Source organism: Zingiber officinale, chromosome 3A, assembly GCF_018446385.1.
Source record: "Zingiber officinale cultivar Zhangliang chromosome 3A, Zo_v1.1, whole genome shotgun sequence".
In the NCBI taxonomy this organism is placed as follows: Eukaryota; Viridiplantae; Streptophyta; class Magnoliopsida; order Zingiberales; family Zingiberaceae; genus Zingiber; species Zingiber officinale.
In genome coordinates, this window is record NC_055990.1 from 164993689 (window position 1) to 165011164 (window position 17476).

The following is a 17476-nucleotide window of genomic DNA, read 5'->3' on the forward strand; positions in this document are numbered from 1 at the left end:
TAGAAATGACAGAATTTATTTAAAAAACGAACGAACATTGAAATTTCATTGATAATTAAAGAAAGCCAACACGAGACGTCACTCAGTCTCGTTCCACATATAAATAAAAAAAAAAAACTTTATATATATACTGCATTAAACTAAATAGTATATATGTTTTTTTTTTCTTTTGGATAGTAAATGGATTTATTTTAGTCATAATTAATACGCTTAATTAAGCGCCGGCCCTTGGAGCCTTGGCGGGAGATACGAAGCACTCGGCCACCATCCGCCGTTGGATCTTCCCGGTTGCAGTTTTCGGCAGCGAATCAGTGATGAATACCTTCTTCGGCACCTTGAACGCCGTCAGATTCTTCCGGCAATGCCTCACGACATCGTCCTCGTCGATCTCCGCCCCTTCCCTCGGAACCACCGCGCAATTTATCTGCGATTATACGCGTAAAAAAAAGTCAGCATCTGCCGTCGGATAGCGAAACAACGGTTCAGATGAGAGATTTTTCCGTCGTTACCTCCTCGCCGTACTTGTCGTCCGGCACGCCGAATGCTACCGCCTCGGCGATGTCCGAGTGGTCGAGCAGCACCGCGTCGACCTCAATTGGGGATATTTTCTCGCCTGCAACGGGAGAAAAGGGGTTCAGATTAGATCGAGCAATGAATTGGGGGAGATCGGATCGGATGGGCTGTGAAATACCTCCGCGGTTGATGAGCTCCTTGATGCGGCCGACGAGATGGAGGTTGCCCTCCTCGTCGAGGAAGCCGACGTCGCCGGTGTGGAACCAGCCGAAAGCGAAAGCCGCTTTGTTGGCCTCGGGGTTGTTCTTGTAGCCCTTGGTTACGTTGAGTCCCCGGATGCAGACCTCGCCGGGCACGTTGGGCGGGCGGCAGGCGCCGTCCTCGTCCAGGATCGCCATCTCCAGCCCCGTCGGCCTCCCCACAGCGCCGGGCTTCCTTGGGGCGTCCTCTGGCAGTGGGTTGGACGCCATCTGATGCGAGGCCTCTGTCATCGCGTACGCCTCGAGCACCGGCGCGCCGAAGGCAGCCTCCAAGTGCTCTAGAATAGCCGGCGCCAGCGACGCACTACAACTGCGGATGAAGCGGAGGTGGGGATAGGCCGGCTCGGGCCGGGAGGCGTGGCGGTCGAGGAGGATCTGGTGGATGGTTGGGACTGCGGTGTACCAGGTGGCGCCGGAGGCCCGCATATCGGCCCAGAAGGCGGAGGCGGAGAAGCGTCCGGCGGCAGGGAGTGTCACGGCGGCGCCGGCCGAGAGCGACGAGAGGAGGGCAGCAACCAGGCCGTGAACGTGGAACAGGGGAAGGACGATCACGGTGGAATCAGTCTCCGTGAGCCGGTAAACAGATCGAATGTTCTTAACGGAGGCAGCCAGGTTGAGCTGGGTGAGTGGCACCCCCTTAGGCCGGCTTGTGGTGCCGGATGTGTGCAGGAACAGAGCAACATCGGAGGGATCGTTGAGGCATCCTGCGAAAGAAGAGCCAACGACGTTGGCCTCCGCCTGGACGACAGGAAGGGATATCTCCAGCGCACCAGAAGGGTCAGGGAGAGAGGCGGCGGCGCGAGGAATCCCGATCTCCGCCGCCGCAGCCTCTGCCGCCGCGTTACCTTCGACGTTGGTCAACAACAGTTTCGACTCCGAATCAGAGATATAAAACACAAACTCCTCCCGCGTGTACGCGGGATTTAGCGGCGCCGCCACGCCTCGAGCGCGGATCACGGCCAAGAAGGCGATCACAAGCTGTCCAAAATAAAATAATAATAAAAACAAAAAACAATTCACGCGTTGGCAGCAAAATCGAGGGCGTAGATAAATCGATCGAACAAATCGAAAAAGGGGTCAAACCTCGACGGTGTTAGGGAAAACAAGGGCGACGACATCGCCAGTGCGGAGTCCGGCGGCGACGAGACGCGCAGCGGCGCCGTCAACGATCTGTTGAAGGCGGGCGTGGGAGAGCTCGAGGCGGCCGGGGACTGCGATGGCGAGGCGGGAGGGGAAATCGGCGGCGGCCTTCTTCACGGCGCCGGTGAGAGTGACGCTCTCCATCGCTGAAACCACACAAATAAGAGGCTGAAACTCCGCAAAATACACAGCACAAATCCAAACTTGAAGTATCTAGCGAATAAGATATGACACGACCAGAACCACGGGACGGTATATATAGCCAGGACCCAAAGGCCAACGTATATGCTGACGTATCTCGCCACGCGTCTCGATTAGGACGACAGCTAAACAGATACCGCTACAGACCTACACGTGGACGCACGAGGTGTCCCGGCCAACGACGCGGTTAATATCCCGCCGTCGATTAAGCGAGGCCGAGTGGGCGTGCGGTTTTGACGACGAAATCGGGATGTGCCCATCTCGGCGGGTTCACGTCGTGTCGGTTACAACCTCCACCCGATGCGCCTGCTCCGGCCCGGTCTCCATCATTCCCGGTTCAATCGAATCGGGGCTCCTCCTTCGCGCTATTCATGCACACGCAATCGACGACATCGACGTTCGCCGCCGAGGAAGCAGGCCGAGAAGATACTCGGCGGATTCCTTCCGGTCCGACGATTGACCGGGTTTATTCGGCGTCGGGTCAAAGGTCTAAGCTGTGCTCGGCTAGTGCCGAATACGGTTTCCAGACTCGATCAGAAAATGCCTCCCGATTCAGCAATTGGCCTAGTCAAATTGACTCCTCGATGCCGCAAAGAGCCGCTCACTGTATCAGGATGTGGGGGCCCACCACTGCTGTCCAATTATTATTTATTTTAATTCTTTTAGGGAAGAAAATACGGATAAGGCATGCTACTGCAAGTTTATAACGTAGAGAAGAAGAAGCTCATTTATTTGCGGTTTTTTTTATTTAATTTATGTATACCATCCAAACAAGAAAGGATTCCTTTCCAATTCCATTATCAAACCAAATGCAAAATTAAGGAAAACCTAAAATAGCTTTTGATGTCGAATTAGATTGATTAGTAAAGTTACGAGAAACACGACAACTTTTTCGAAAAGTAGCCAATAAATTCAATGCATCACGTTATGTTCATGTTGGCCAAAGTAAATGCCAAGCATCAAAAACACCACCAAAAAAAAAAAAAAGTTTGGTAGGCCAAAAGGCATGGAGCTCGTTAAGTCACAAGTCACTGCAAGATACATATTTCGACTCCTCTTCCACTGTCTACTTTAATTTGTTGCTTCTATATTCTAATGAGTAATTATGTTAACCCATGACATCGTTTAGTGGAATCTACATATGATCAAATCACTTTAGTGATATATTCTAATAACTAGTGGACTTTAATTAGTTGTTATTAACTAGAATATTTTTTTTAATAATTATGTTGATCCATTGCATCGTTTAGTGATATATGGAATCTACATATAATCAACAATATTTAGAGATTTTTGTAACTACTAGTGGTGCACAGTGACGTTTTAAAAATCATCCTTTAATTTTTGTTGTTCTTATATTATATCGTGTGAAGTTTATTATTATTATTTTTTTGAGTTTATATTTATATTTTATGGTGTTATAGAATTACAAGAAAAAAACAGAAATAAAGAGACTTGCAAAAACTATAGAATCGTTGGAGGATGACATGATGGAATGGTTGTTTTGACCCTCCACTAGCAAAACACAATTTTACTGACTATTTTGACTATTCGGTTTGATAAATCAATGCGTTAGACTTACTAATTCATTAAGGGTTAATTGAATTAAGAGTTATCTAACTTACTAATTTTATCATTGAATTAGATTAATCTAACTCACAAAGTAATTTCATTCCCATCAGTACTAAATTTTAAAATATTATTTTTGTATCTATTTCACCTATTTAACTCTCTAGCTATTTAGTTCTATCCTACGTGAGACTGTAATCAAATTAGATTTATTGAGCTAATTAGTTAGGAATAATAGATTTAGTTCACCTAATTTGGCAAGATAAATGAATTAGGTTATTTATGGTTAAATGACTGATAAAACATATTTAACTAAAAAATATATATATTTTTAATTCATAAGTCATTGGTTAGTTCATATAATATAGTTTATTTTAACTCGTTTAAATAAAGAATTAAATTTATATTTATTATATGTTTCCATATAGATGGTTCAACCATTCAATTTACCGATTTAATTTTTCGCTATCAATCGGTTCAACCGTTCAACTCAATCCCGCGACAATTTTACCGATTATATTTTTGGGCCTGATTTTCAAAATATTGACTAAACTCAGTCAACTTTTGCCCTCCATAAATGACTATGGCTGCTTACAACATTAAACGAGTCCTGCTTTTAAAATAAAACTGCTCCCCATTTCCTTAAAATAATTCATGTGTTATATATCTCTTAATATTTTATTAAGAATTCTATATCTTTTACTAACTAATGTTATTGAATAAAAATAAAATTATATTAATATCCTTTTTCTTATTTACATGAAAAATTAGTTATAAAATTTATTAGTAATTTTCATAAATGCATCAATCAATGATGTAGAGTTCAAGATTCAATTGAGACTCGATTGAATCATAATCTAAGTCAAAGACTCAATTGAGACATATTATTTAAAGTTATTTTAATTAATTAATCAGAAATCTAGATATTGCTTTAGTCTTACATCTACTAGCAATTTCTCAACTTTTTTACTAAGATCTAATATGATATTAAATTAATTTTTTTAAGGAGAGTCCATTAGAGTAGCTTTCTGTTGAAATTTTGGAATGTCACCTTAGCATTGTACTATTTCATGGATCTGACGTACCCTTACCTAATTTATGGGTTATATTTTGGCTAAGATTAAGTATAATATTTGTTCTTATCAATTTAATATCTGATATAAAAAATTAAATTAATTGTTGATGAAAAATAGTCGGTTATTCGCACGTATTTATGTATTATATTACACACAACTAAAGACATATCTGCATTAGGAAATGTCAGAGTCATGACCCCCCCCCCCTCCCCCCAATTTATAGAAAAAAAATAAATTATATTAGCATATATATTATTTTACCCCAGCTGAAAGTGTATGTATAATTGGTGTAATGGTAAATTTTGTTTTTATTTTAACACACCTCTTGAGTTCGAATTTTTTAGGACTGAATTTTAATATATATTTTCCTTTATTTTTCACATTTCAACTAAATATACCTTATGTATTTTGAAAATATGGAGAGGTCATTATTATATTTTTCACATTTCAACTAAATATACATTATGCTTTTTGAAAATGTGGATATGCCATTATTATATAATGTATTTAATAATTATTTTCGTCACTTAGCATATAGTCCCCTCAAACCTAAAATCTTAGATCCGCCCCTACATATTACACATGCAACCGCAAATGGAACCACGTATAGCTTTGGTCAATTTTTTACATATACTCCTAAATGTGTATAAAATTATAAAAATATTAGGGGGCATTTGGTTTACGTTTTCCGTACTGTTTTCTGTTTTCATTTTTCGAGAAAATGGAAAACGCGTTTGGTTTGCGTTTTCCACGTTAATTTTTAAGAAAATGAGAGCGTGTTTTCTAAGAAAACAAAAAACGCGGAAAAGTCATTTTCTAAAAAATGAAAATGCATGTTTTTCAGAAAATGAAAATGAAAATGGGGTAAACCAAACGCACCCTTAATTTTTTGCCTACTTAAAAAAATAAAAATGTAATCCTCAAAAATTAAAACTATGTTTTATAGATCAATTATTCTTCCTTGAGATCTCTTTCTATATTGCTCGATTATGATATAAGGGGCTTAGCTATATATATATATATATATATATATATATATATATATATATATATATATATATACACGTGCACAATTGCTAGTATTTTTAAAGCTATCTATTTTCATCACATATATATATATTAAAAATATTCATTTATTGCCTATTTTATTATTCATAAATATTATTTTTTTCTGTAACTATTTTTTATTTTGTGTGAATGAAGTTTTTTTTTAAAACAAATAAAGGAAATCTCTATAATTTATCCAATTAATGGCGTGGTCTTGAGCGACTAGTTGGGCCTAAGTGAGGCCCAAATAATTTACGTTCAAATTTTTAATTTAAATATTAATTTTGGCCCATCTAGGAGTCACTAGATTCGCTAACTATCATCCTCGGAATTATGGCACAGTAAAAGGATGTTAAATTATTGCCTAATTATCTATGATTCAAATCCTTATGATATATTTATAGTGATTTTTATCCTAAATAAGACGTGCAATTAAAAAATAGTGAATTTCTAAATCATACGTCATAAGTACTTTTTATTTACTCCATCCATCGGCAAATAAAAAATTCCATTTTTATTTCGATAAAAAAAATAGTAAATAGGGTACAATAGCTTGTTCGGTGTGAAAGTATATAGTTTAAATTTATTAGTTGCAACGAAATTAATAATTTATACGAAAAAGAGCAATTACTTGTACGGAACAAAACAGCAGCGTTACGTAAGTTAATGTAAACATTAATTTATTCAACCGTTCACGCTTTTTAAAAGGAGTTTTTTTTTCTTTTTTTTTTTGACGGACTCGAAATTGAAACCGAGGGGCAGACGGAAGAAGAGAAAAGGACGAAAACGAGAAAAAAAGCTCTACACGAGACGGGAAGTCTCCAGAGGCGACGACGTGTTTCTCCAACCTACGAAAACGAAAATTTGATCTCCGAATTGGAAATCGAGGCGACCTCGTGGTGTTCATTGTCGACCAGCTTCCCCGTCGCGGCCAGAGCGGATTCCAGGAGAAGAATCGAAGGCTTCAGCTTGCAAGGTTGCCTTCCGTTTCCTTGTTCAACTACTATGTCATGAAAGGATTTTAAAACTTTATTTTGCGTTTCGACTGCGTCGATTGTGGTTTCGGTTTGAGAAATCGGGAGTAAGAAAGGTTTTCGGGGCGGATTAGGGTCAGAAATCTGCCGATTTGAATGGGGCAAGTGTTGTGGGATTTGAGCGAGTAAATCATGGATTCCTCGTCCGTTTGGTATGCTACATTGGAAGTTGGTGTTAATTATTGCTTCTATATTGATAAATATTCTCCATTGTTAAGTAATGCATAAGCTTCAGCACATGTTATCTTCTGGTGCATTCTTGGTTTGTATAATTGTTATTCCTTTTGTTCGAGAGTTGTAAGATCTGCTTTGTTATCCTTCCCCTTATAATTTGCTTTTTGACTATGGCTTCGAAACATTTCTGGTGGTTCGTACACAAAACAATTTTGTTCCTTTTTTATGCTCATAACCTAATCGTCTATTTAGTGCGTTTAATGTTTCATTCAGTGGCACAAACATTGGCATCAGTGATTATGCTGTCATAGTATTATTATTATCACTATAATGTTATATTTTTCTTACTAGTTAGGTGGTTTTCTTGTCGTTGGATTCACTTGCATGGTGTCCTTGTACTCAAGGAAATGAAATTAAGTGCTATTTCATTCCTCAAGTTATTATTCCAACTAAAGTTCCTATTACTGATGTTGCAATCGATCCATTGGAAGGAAACCTTTGTCTCTTTTTAAGCTTTGCTGCCTCTGTTCTAGTTGCCTTCTATTAGGAGGTTATTGTTCTAGTTGTTCTAGGAGCATAATAAGAATCTGTTTCCTGAAACTAAATGTTCTTTAGGTGTTCATTAGAGTTTTTCAGATACACACTATTATTGGTTCATATTGGCACATGTTGGAACATGAAATTTCCCTTTTTCTGTTTTATTGCTTTTTATGAGAATCTTTGGTCATATCTTTGACCTTTAAGAGGTTACTAATTCTATTTTTCGTCTTTTGAATCTGTGGGGCTTGACAGAGATGAACAATTTAAAGTTGGGTGTGGAAGTTGTAAGTGCCCATGACCTTATGCCTAAGGATGGTCAAGGATCCTCTAATCCCTTTGTGGAGCTTCATTTTGATCGCCAGAAATTCCGTACTAGCATCAAAGATAAAGACCTTAATCCTGTCTGGAATGAGCTCTTCTACTTCAACATTGCAGATCCTTCTTCTCTCCCTGACCTCACACTCGAAGCTTCTGTACACAGCATGAACAAAGCCACAAATTCGAGGTCCTTCCTTGGCAAAGTCCAGATTGCTGGAACCTCTTTCGTTCCCTTTTCAGAAGCTGTAGTCATGCACTATCCTCTGGGAAAACACAGAATGTTTTCGCGTGTAAAGGGAGAATTAGCCCTTAAAGTATTCCTTACAGATGACCCTTCCATCAAACCTTCCAACCCACTTCCCGCTATCGATCCTCGCCCAAACAATCTTCCTCCAAGTCAAGTTCCTCAAGAACCTGAACAGATTTCAGAAGGAAATAAAAGTCTACTTAAGAAAGAGCCTAAACATACATTTCATAGCATTCCAAATGAGGTCCAGCTGCAACAATCCTCTGCTCCACTCATTGAGCCAGTGAGGTATGTGGCTGATCCCATGAAACATGAGTCTCAGCCCTCCAAAGTTGTCAGGATGTTTCCATCACTGTCTTCTCGGCAACCAATGGACGACTATGCACTAAAAGAAACCAGTCCTCTTCTTGGTGGTGGTCAGATTGTCCGAGGTCGAGTTATTCCTGCTCAGAAGCCTGCTAGTACATATGATCTCGTGGAACAAATGCAGTATCTTTTTGTACGTGTCGTTAAGGCACGAGATTTACCGACGATGGATGTGACAGGAAGCCTTGATCCTTATGTTGAAGTAAGGGTAGGTAACTACAAGGGGAAAACCAAGCATTTCGAGAAGAATCAGAACCCAGAATGGAATGAAGTATTTGCAATTTCTAGAGACCGGGTACAGTCATCAGTTATTGAGGTCGTGGTGAAAGATAAAGACCTGATCAAGGATGATTTTGTTGGGATTGTCTGCTTTGACTTGAATGATGTTCCAACACGCGTCCCGCCTGATAGTCCACTAGCTCCTGAGTGGTACCGGCTTGAGGACAAGGAAGGGGACAAAAGGAAGGGTGAACTGATGGTTGCAGTTTGGATAGGCACCCAAGCTGATGAAGCATTTGCCGATGCATGGCACTTAGATGCAGCTGCACCCATTGACGCTGCGGCGGTTAGCTCTCACACAAAATCAAAAGTCTACCACGCACCCAAGTTGTGGTATCTTCGAGTCAACGTTATTGATGCACAAGACATTTTTATAGCTGACAAAACCCGCTTCCCGGATGTTTATGCCAACGTACAACTAGGCAATCAGATTCTGAAGACAAGACCAGTTCAGTCGCGCACGTTCAATCCCCTTTGGAATGAAGACCTCATGTTTGTTGCCGCGGAGCCGTTTGAAGATCAACTCATTATTTCAGTAGAAGATCGCGTCGGACCAAACAAAGATGAGGTGGTAGGCCGTCTTGCCCTTCCTCTGGGCTCGATCGAAAAGCGACTTGATGATCATATAATCAATGCTCGGTGGTACAGTCTCCAGAAGCCCGTCGCGGTCGACGTTGACCAGCTGAAGGAGGACAAGTTTTCAAGCAAAATCCAACTCCGCGTCTGCTTGGAAGGCGGGTATCATGTGCTCGACGAAAGTACCCACTACAGTAGCGACCTCAGACCAACAGCAAAGCAGCTATGGAAACCATCCATCGGATTGCTTGAGCTCGGCATCCTTAATGCAGAAGGCCTCCATCCTATGAAAACACGAGGAGAAAATGGCACATGTGATACCTACTGCGTGGCCAAATACGGGCGCAAATGGGTCCGTACACGTACAGTCGTCGACAGTCTTTCCCCCAAATACAACGAACAATACACGTGGGAGGTTTATGATCCAGCTACAGTGTTAACAGTCGGTGTCTTTGACAATTGGCAGCTCGAGAAGGGTGACAATGGAAACAAGGATGCAAAGATCGGCAAGGTTCGCATACGTCTTTCAACCCTCGAAACGGGTCGGGTGTATACGCATTCGTACCCGCTATTAGTTCTACACCCCTCAGGCGTCAAGAAGATGGGTGAACTCCATCTGGCTATCCGCTTCTCATCTACATCTTTCGTCAATATGATGCACATATACTCGCGGCCCCTATTGCCTAAGATGCATTACATACAGCCTTTAAACATGATCCAGCAAGATATGCTCCGGCACCAAGCAGTTCAGATAGTTGCAGCACGTCTTAGCAGAATGGAGCCATCCCTTAGAAAGGAAGTCGTGGAGTACATGTCCGATGTTGACTCACACATGTGGAGTATGCGCCGAAGCAAAGCGAATTTTTTCAGGCTCATGTCGGTTTTCTCAGGCGTGATTGCGGCGAGCAGATGGTTTGCGAATGTTTGCGTGTGGAAGAACCCGATCACCACCGTACTAGTGCACATTCTGTTTATCATGCTGGTGTGCTTCCCGGAGCTGTTTCTTCCTACTGTGTTTCTGTACATGTTCCTGATAGGACTTTGGAACTACCGATTCCGCCCGCGTTATCCTCCTCACATGAACATAAAGCTTTCGCACGCGGAGGCCGTGCATCCTGATGAGCTCGACGAAGAATTTGATACGTTCCCTACCAGCCGAAGTGATGAGATTGTGCGGATGAGGTATGATCGGCTGAGGAGTGTGGCCGGAAGGATACAGAGTGTGGTCGGAGATTTGGCGACTCAAGGGGAGAGGCTGCAGGCGTTGCTTAGCTGGAGGGATCCACGGGCCACTGCGATCTTTTTAGTGTTCTGCATGGTGTCTGCAATTGTGCTTTACACCACTCCGTTGCAAGTCTTGATTGCTCTGGTTGGCTTCTATATCATGAGGCACCCAAGATTCCGAAACCGTATGCCTTCTGCGCCACTAAATTTCTTCCGTCGCCTGCCGGCAAAGACAGACAGTTTGCTTTAAATTAGAAGATGCATGTTTTTTTTTTTTTGTAGTAAAATACAGACACACAGTTTGTAGGAGTTATATCTTTTATATGTTAGATTTGATTATATAAATGTCTACTATGATGTAGCAGTTAATAAATATTCTGAGGCGTTTGCTCCTCATGTAGCTTTGAAACATATGGTTCAAATCTTGAGTATATCACCTCTTTTTCTAAAATTTATTCTAGTTCAAACGAAAAAGGATTCTGGTAGAAAATACAGAAATCCAACTGAAATATTTTAATTTGAAAATCTTTAATTAAAATCGAACGGTTTTTTTAGATCGATTTAATCTTTTGATTTGATTTAATTTGAAATTTTTAAATAAGTTAATGAAAATTTGTATTGTGAAATAACTAGTAATATGGCCTATTATAATTTAGGGATTATATTGATTAGTGAACATGACAAAGAAACAATAAAAAATTATATAATATGTTGTATTTACCGAATGATTCGATATGAAGATAATGTTGAACGCTTGTAATGGTACATCGTATAGCTTAACAAACGACTAACAACTATATATTTTTTTATAAGTTAGTTACATATTATTCTCATATTTATTGTGGCATTAATTTGCATGATAGTAAATTCTCGTAATTATTATGGCACTAAATGTATTACCGCAATAAGTTCAAAATATTAAGGCATTTAAAAGGAGTGAACGACCTCCGATTGTCTACTCATATCCAAATTATAATATAGTGGAAATAATGAATTTAGAAAAAGATCATAACTAATTACGGTTAAATTGTGATCATGATCTGATCATAATTAGTTGTGATTCCTCATTAGGTTATAATTTGGATCGGAGTGGATGATCGGAGGCCGCTCGGAGATCGTCGGAAGTGGGCAAGTGTCCAGCTTATCGGGCGCTGAGTAGGGGGCGACCTCCGGGCAGCCCCGACTATCCGCTCAGACCCAAATTATAACATGATAGGGACGGTGAACCTAGAGATGGACACAACCAATTGCGGCTGGATCGTAATTGCAATTCGACCGTAATTAAGAGTGGTCAATCCACTGGTCTATTTTTTTTAGACCAGGAGATCTACTCTCATTTAAAAGAGACTCGATCCTCTGGTCCATTTTTTATAGACCAGGGGATGATTTAAAAAGTAATTACGATCATATCATAATCATAATTCAGTCGTAATTACTTGCAATTCCTCTCTGAGTTTAACTTCCCATCTAGATTATAGTTTGGATCGGAGTGGACGGCCGAAGGCAACCCCTTGCTCAATGTTTGACAATCGGATCACCCACCCATCGTTGCTTTCGAGCGGCCGTTCACCCCCTTCCAAACTATAATTTGGATGGAAAGGTAAATCTAGAGAGAGATCGCAAGTAATTGTAGTTAAATCATAATCACGATCCGACCGTAATTATATTACGGATCATCCCTGATTAAAAAAAAAAAAACTGAGGATCCTTGCGCCATTTTAAAACAAACACCCCCCAATCATTGCATTTCAAGTAGGGATGTGAAAAAATTCAAAACTACGGGGACATTTGCATACTAATTCCCATATCTAAAACGTTGATGACAAATTGCTGAAATAAGTTTAGAGATGTAAAAAATTATTAATTACAAATTAAAGATCCGCACAAACTATCCCAATTGTTTCTCATAACAAGATTTTGGGCTTGTGAACTATAGAAAACTAAAAAAAAAAAAAAAAAAAAAAAAACAAAGAGAGACAGATTTTAAATAACTTATTTTTATGTGAAAGATAAAAAAATTGAAATCATTCGTCCTCTATCTAGTCTGTTACACTTCACGCGTAATGTGTAACTAAAAATTATTATCAACATTGCTCTCTGCAAAAATCAAATAATATATGAGAAAGACTGAAAAATATTCCTTTCTATTGCAAAATAATTAAAAGATATATCAATTAATAATTACATCTCACTGGCCGAACAAAAAAATAGAAGACATCGTTAATTAGCATTCCCGTGTAATCAAAATGATATCTAAAATAATTATGACGACATGTACATAAAGTAGAAATTAAACTAAAAAGGAACGATCGAGTAGAAGAAAAATGTAATGACAAACTAGAAATTAGGGGGGAAAGTACAAGAAGTAGCCTCGAAATACATGCCCTTTCTAAGTCAAATTATTAATAGAGACCCAAATTAATAATCACATGTTAATCAATTCTTTTTCTTAAGAAGAAGAAGAAGAAGAAGATATGGATGTATTCTAAACACATAATCGTCAGCATACTCCAATTTAATCCACTTAAAAGAGTGTTTGAAGAAGTAACCTGAAACATATATATACATGGATGTATATATATATTTGCGATGAAGAATTAATCAGCAACAGATGGGAAATTCCAAAGGAATCGCATGATCTCTCAAATTAATTAACCACACTAATAAAATCTAAAATTAAAGAAGGGAAGAACAAGAAGAGGAGAGGGGAGAGAGATCAATGCGATCCCTTTGGAATTCTCCTTCAGCTGCCCACGCCGGTTCCCGAGTTTCTTCGTCTCTCATTCATTCTCGTGCTTTCTTTTATGCTCGTGAAGAAGGTCGGTTCAAATTAATGAGAGAGAGAGAGAGAGAAGAGAGAGAGAGAGAGAGAGAGAGATGGATGGGGGAGGGGCATAAAAAATAGTGGACCAGCAGTGAGTGTTGGTGCTACTGTTGGTGTTGGTGTTGCATAGCTTCGCGTTAAGGTGGTGAGGGGCCAGAAACTGTGAACTATGGCCCAATTGCTCCCTCTTCCTAGCTATCTCGGTGAACATATTAACCTTGTACCATTTCTAACATATATAGTCAAAATTTTAAATATCATGAAATCTCCTATGGCAATTTGATGCTTGATGCAAGGCGAGATACGGGATTGCCTTTAGGTTATATTAAATACAATATGACTTCACGATGATGAACAATCATAATAGTGCAAAATTTCCACAAGAGGATTGATTTTTTATAAAACCAATCGACTTTGCGAGCTCCAAGTGGGTGGGGTGGGATGAATATTGCATTGGTAGTAGATGGCACTCAATGCCCGGTGAATGGAGGAGGCCAATATTATAGTTACAGACAGTAGATACCAACCAATTGAGATGTGGCGCCAAGGGCTTAGGTCAGTGACAAGCATTTAAAGGCATGCGAGTGTCAGTCGCCACTATAACGCAAGGCAGCAAGTGGAGGATACAGACCAACGGTGGACGGCGTTGCGAGTAAAGGACAATGACACAAATGCGGGGCCGATGTGAGTCGAAGGACGATAACACCAGCAAGTGACAATTGGATGGGGTTGATGCAAACAAAGGATGGTGATCTTGTAACTTCACTCTCCTCCTCCTTCTCTTCCCATTTTTCTTCTCTGTTTGTTTGCCTTTTCTTCCCTCTCCCGTTTACACCAATATTCTACCACGAGTCTTGTAAACCAAGTAGAGCCATCGGACAATTTTTTCACAATCTAAGAATGTCCAACTCGCTCGCTAGCTTTTGCTTGTTCCCCTTTTTCTTTTTGCATGGTCCTCGCTAGTGACTGTTGCTTTAGATACCAACACCATTTGTCTAGCTATACCATTGGAAGGGGTTGGTCCTCACTCTATTAACCGCACTTGCTACTCTTGCCCCTCGCTATAAAAGTTAGCAAAAGTACAACGATTTACTTAATTACTATCGAGGAGGAGAATTTTAATTGCAAGTGTAAGATGGTAACAGGCCTAGCTAGCTAGTTGTCTCGATCACGAGCCGACCAAACTTTCAAAACCTAAGTAACAGACGCTGTCACTTTCTCACAGTTGGATTCTTTCCAGCTTATGCACCAACACAAGCCATGAGATTTCTACAAAGCTTGTTTTAAATGGGTAACAGCCAATGCCTTGAATCTTAAATTCAACTGGTCCATCGTTAAGCTAGTGGTCGGTATCCTCTTCTCCTTTGAAGATGCATGTGGTGCTGAATGATCAACAAATCATTCAATCTGCTAGTTTGCTAGAGTCTACTAGTTACATCCAAGTCTACCTTATAAATAATACGAAGGTGAATGTTACAATCATGGACGAGTAGACCGATGAGAGAATTCCTAACTCAGAAAAAAAAAAACACTTTTGTCGATTAGCTTACGAAAAGTTACTGTCAAAAGTCACTGAAACGAAGAAACAATGTAGGTCATGGTGAGTACGAGTGGCAGATAAAGAGATGGTAATGTTTATGCAACCCACACTGTCAATGCCCGACACCGGTTACCATCGAGTGGCGACATTAAAAGGAAGAACGTGGGCAGCATTAATGACGCCCGCACTACAAACAAACCCTTGACTAAGCCATCTCGACTCTCGAGACCATCTTTTTTGCTATTTATATATCCGTATCTATGTATATGATGAATACATGACATCCCGAACATGGGAATATAATTCAAAGATGGGATAGGGAATATTATTTAATCTGAAAGTTAAGGAAAACTCGAAGTTCACGTTCTATGAACATCTAAAAGTAGACTTTAAAACGATAAATATAATGGAACTTTAAAGTGGTGGTAAAAGAATAAAACATGAAGGTTAAAAAATAAACTTTTGGACCCACATAATTCCCATGCAACGGAAACAAAACATCTCGCATATCATATGGAAATTACATGTACTTGGGAGTCTCGATCTTTTCAGCAGACAGGGGCATGTGAAATGTTAGGAGCGAAGGGCACCAACAAGTAAGGTTCAACATTCCACAGGATTGAAGCCCCACCAGCCCACATCAATCTGATGTCACCGTGTTCCCATGGCCCAGTGCAAGTGGACCTGCCACCCCACCCAGTTTCAACATGCACCACTACGGAAAGGACTTCCCAGTGTGCCATTAATCCCATCCCTTTCTTACAGCCACGGAGACTGAACAGTTATCTAGCTTCACATAACAGCACAGTCAGATCGAGACCTGTTTACCAGTGCCAAGTCCAGTCTCGTGATCATGCACTGTCTTGCTTGCATCATTCGAGCATGCTGGGAAGTATCACCAGTTGAGCTAAGAACGGGTGCCAAGCATGCAACTGCTGCAAGCATGAGATAGATGGAATAGATAAAAAGAAAAACCTTCTTTACCAATAATTATTGTCTCAAGCTAGGACCAGTTATCTATTCTTTCATTTTTTTTAAAAATCTCAATCACACGGTTGGAACAAGTCATCACACACTGAGATTTTCCCTTTACTAAGCAACAAACTATAGCTTGACAAATCGGTAGAAAACTAGAATTACTAAGTTCCTAAGTTTTGCCCAAGTACCAGGGCTGTATTACTTATGAATATGATACAAGAAAAAGTAGAACAACGCAATTCAATGACCGAATTCTTTCTCATGCTAAAGAAATTACAAAGAGAAGAGTACCATGTTGAAATCGACATGTCTCACTGTCTTATTAATGCTATTAGTACTGAAGGCCATTATATAAATAAATAAATAAATAAAAGGAGGAGCAGGCCCAAATTGAGGGTGTAAGCTAATGAAACTCTAAAACATGTTCACATGATATCTTCTAGCTCAATACTTCTCTGCTTTGCTAAGATGACAGATTATCAATAAGCAAAAAGGAAACCTGGAAGAAGCTTACCAGTTAAAGACTTGAAACTACAATTAGGCCTTGTTTACTACCACTAAATGGAGTGGAAGCAAAAAAGAAATGGATAGCTGAGAAAATATGAAAAAGCCTAAAATAACCCCGCAATGCCAATGAATAGTGAGAAAGGATAGTATTGTCATTTTTATTTTATTCAACTTTCTCCTACCTAACAAATAGACAGCTTCAATCCATCCCCTCCACTCCACCTATTGCTACCCTTCCCTTCCTTTCTTTGCCTCTTCCCCTCTAATTGCATCCCTATCAAGGAAACAGGGTCATATGCATCACAATCACGCCTATAGCCATAATGTCTGATAAAATATTAAAGCAAATAAATTGAGATACTTCAGTGAAACAGATGCTAAATGTAGCAAGATAGAGGCAATATTCCTGCATATGACAGCAGCTTGATTTGCACGTGAACATGCAATCACACATCCAAAAGGGTTGGAATACAACGATATGCTATAGTAGATGCCAGTTTTTTAACAGAAGGCAAAAGAAATATTAGAAAGGAGTGATAGTTACATATGACATGACCGTAAACAGTTTGAAGTGAACAAACTGGGAAAAGTATAAAGTGGTAAAAAATTTGTATTGATTGTTCAAAAAATATTAATCAGTATACATGGCATGGCCACGAACCTCTAGTTGACAATAAGAACCACTGGATTGTAGTTTAATTGCTAAAATAGCATAAGATTTGACATTTGTAATAAGTAAAGTGTTTTTGGTGAAGAATCTGTAGCCCACAAAACGATTGACAGGTGACATGCTCACATGGCTCGATTTTACAATCAAAATGTCATATACGAAATCATAATGTTACATGTGGTTGTAGATTATTTGTGACAATAGCCTAAGATTTGAGGTTTAGATCATAATAAACTGTTTTAGCAGTTAATTTATGAAATTGACACATGGCATGTTCGTATGACTCTGACTTTAAAGTCTTTATTCAGGTGTTGTGCAAAAGGATGTCCACGTATCTTCATAATAGTATGATATTGTCCATTTTAGATCTAGGTCCTTATGACTTTGTTCTTG

The 17476-nt window shown here is 39.8% G+C and overlaps 2 protein-coding genes across 2 annotated transcripts; one reads left to right on the forward strand and one right to left on the reverse strand.

The window, feature by feature from the left end:
* Positions 1-18: 18 nt before the first annotated feature.
* Positions 19-2152, reverse strand: LOC122053398 (probable CoA ligase CCL9). Its single transcript, XM_042615434.1, has 4 exons — positions 1857-2152; positions 692-1751; positions 510-613; positions 19-424 (listed from the first exon to the last, which is right to left on the reverse strand). The coding sequence occupies exons 1-4, from the start codon at positions 2055-2057 to the stop codon at positions 215-217; spliced, it is 1575 nt and encodes a 524-aa protein (XP_042471368.1). The 5' UTR covers positions 2058-2152; the 3' UTR covers positions 19-214.
* A 4392-nt stretch (positions 2153-6544) lies between these two features.
* Positions 6545-11015, forward strand: LOC122053397 (FT-interacting protein 3-like). Its single transcript, XM_042615433.1, has 2 exons — positions 6545-6782; positions 7807-11015. Exon 2 carries the CDS (start codon positions 7809-7811, stop codon positions 10812-10814), a length of 3006 nt encoding a protein of 1001 aa, XP_042471367.1. The 5' UTR covers positions 6545-6782; positions 7807-7808; the 3' UTR covers positions 10815-11015.
* The last annotated feature ends 6461 nt before the right edge of the window (positions 11016-17476 follow it).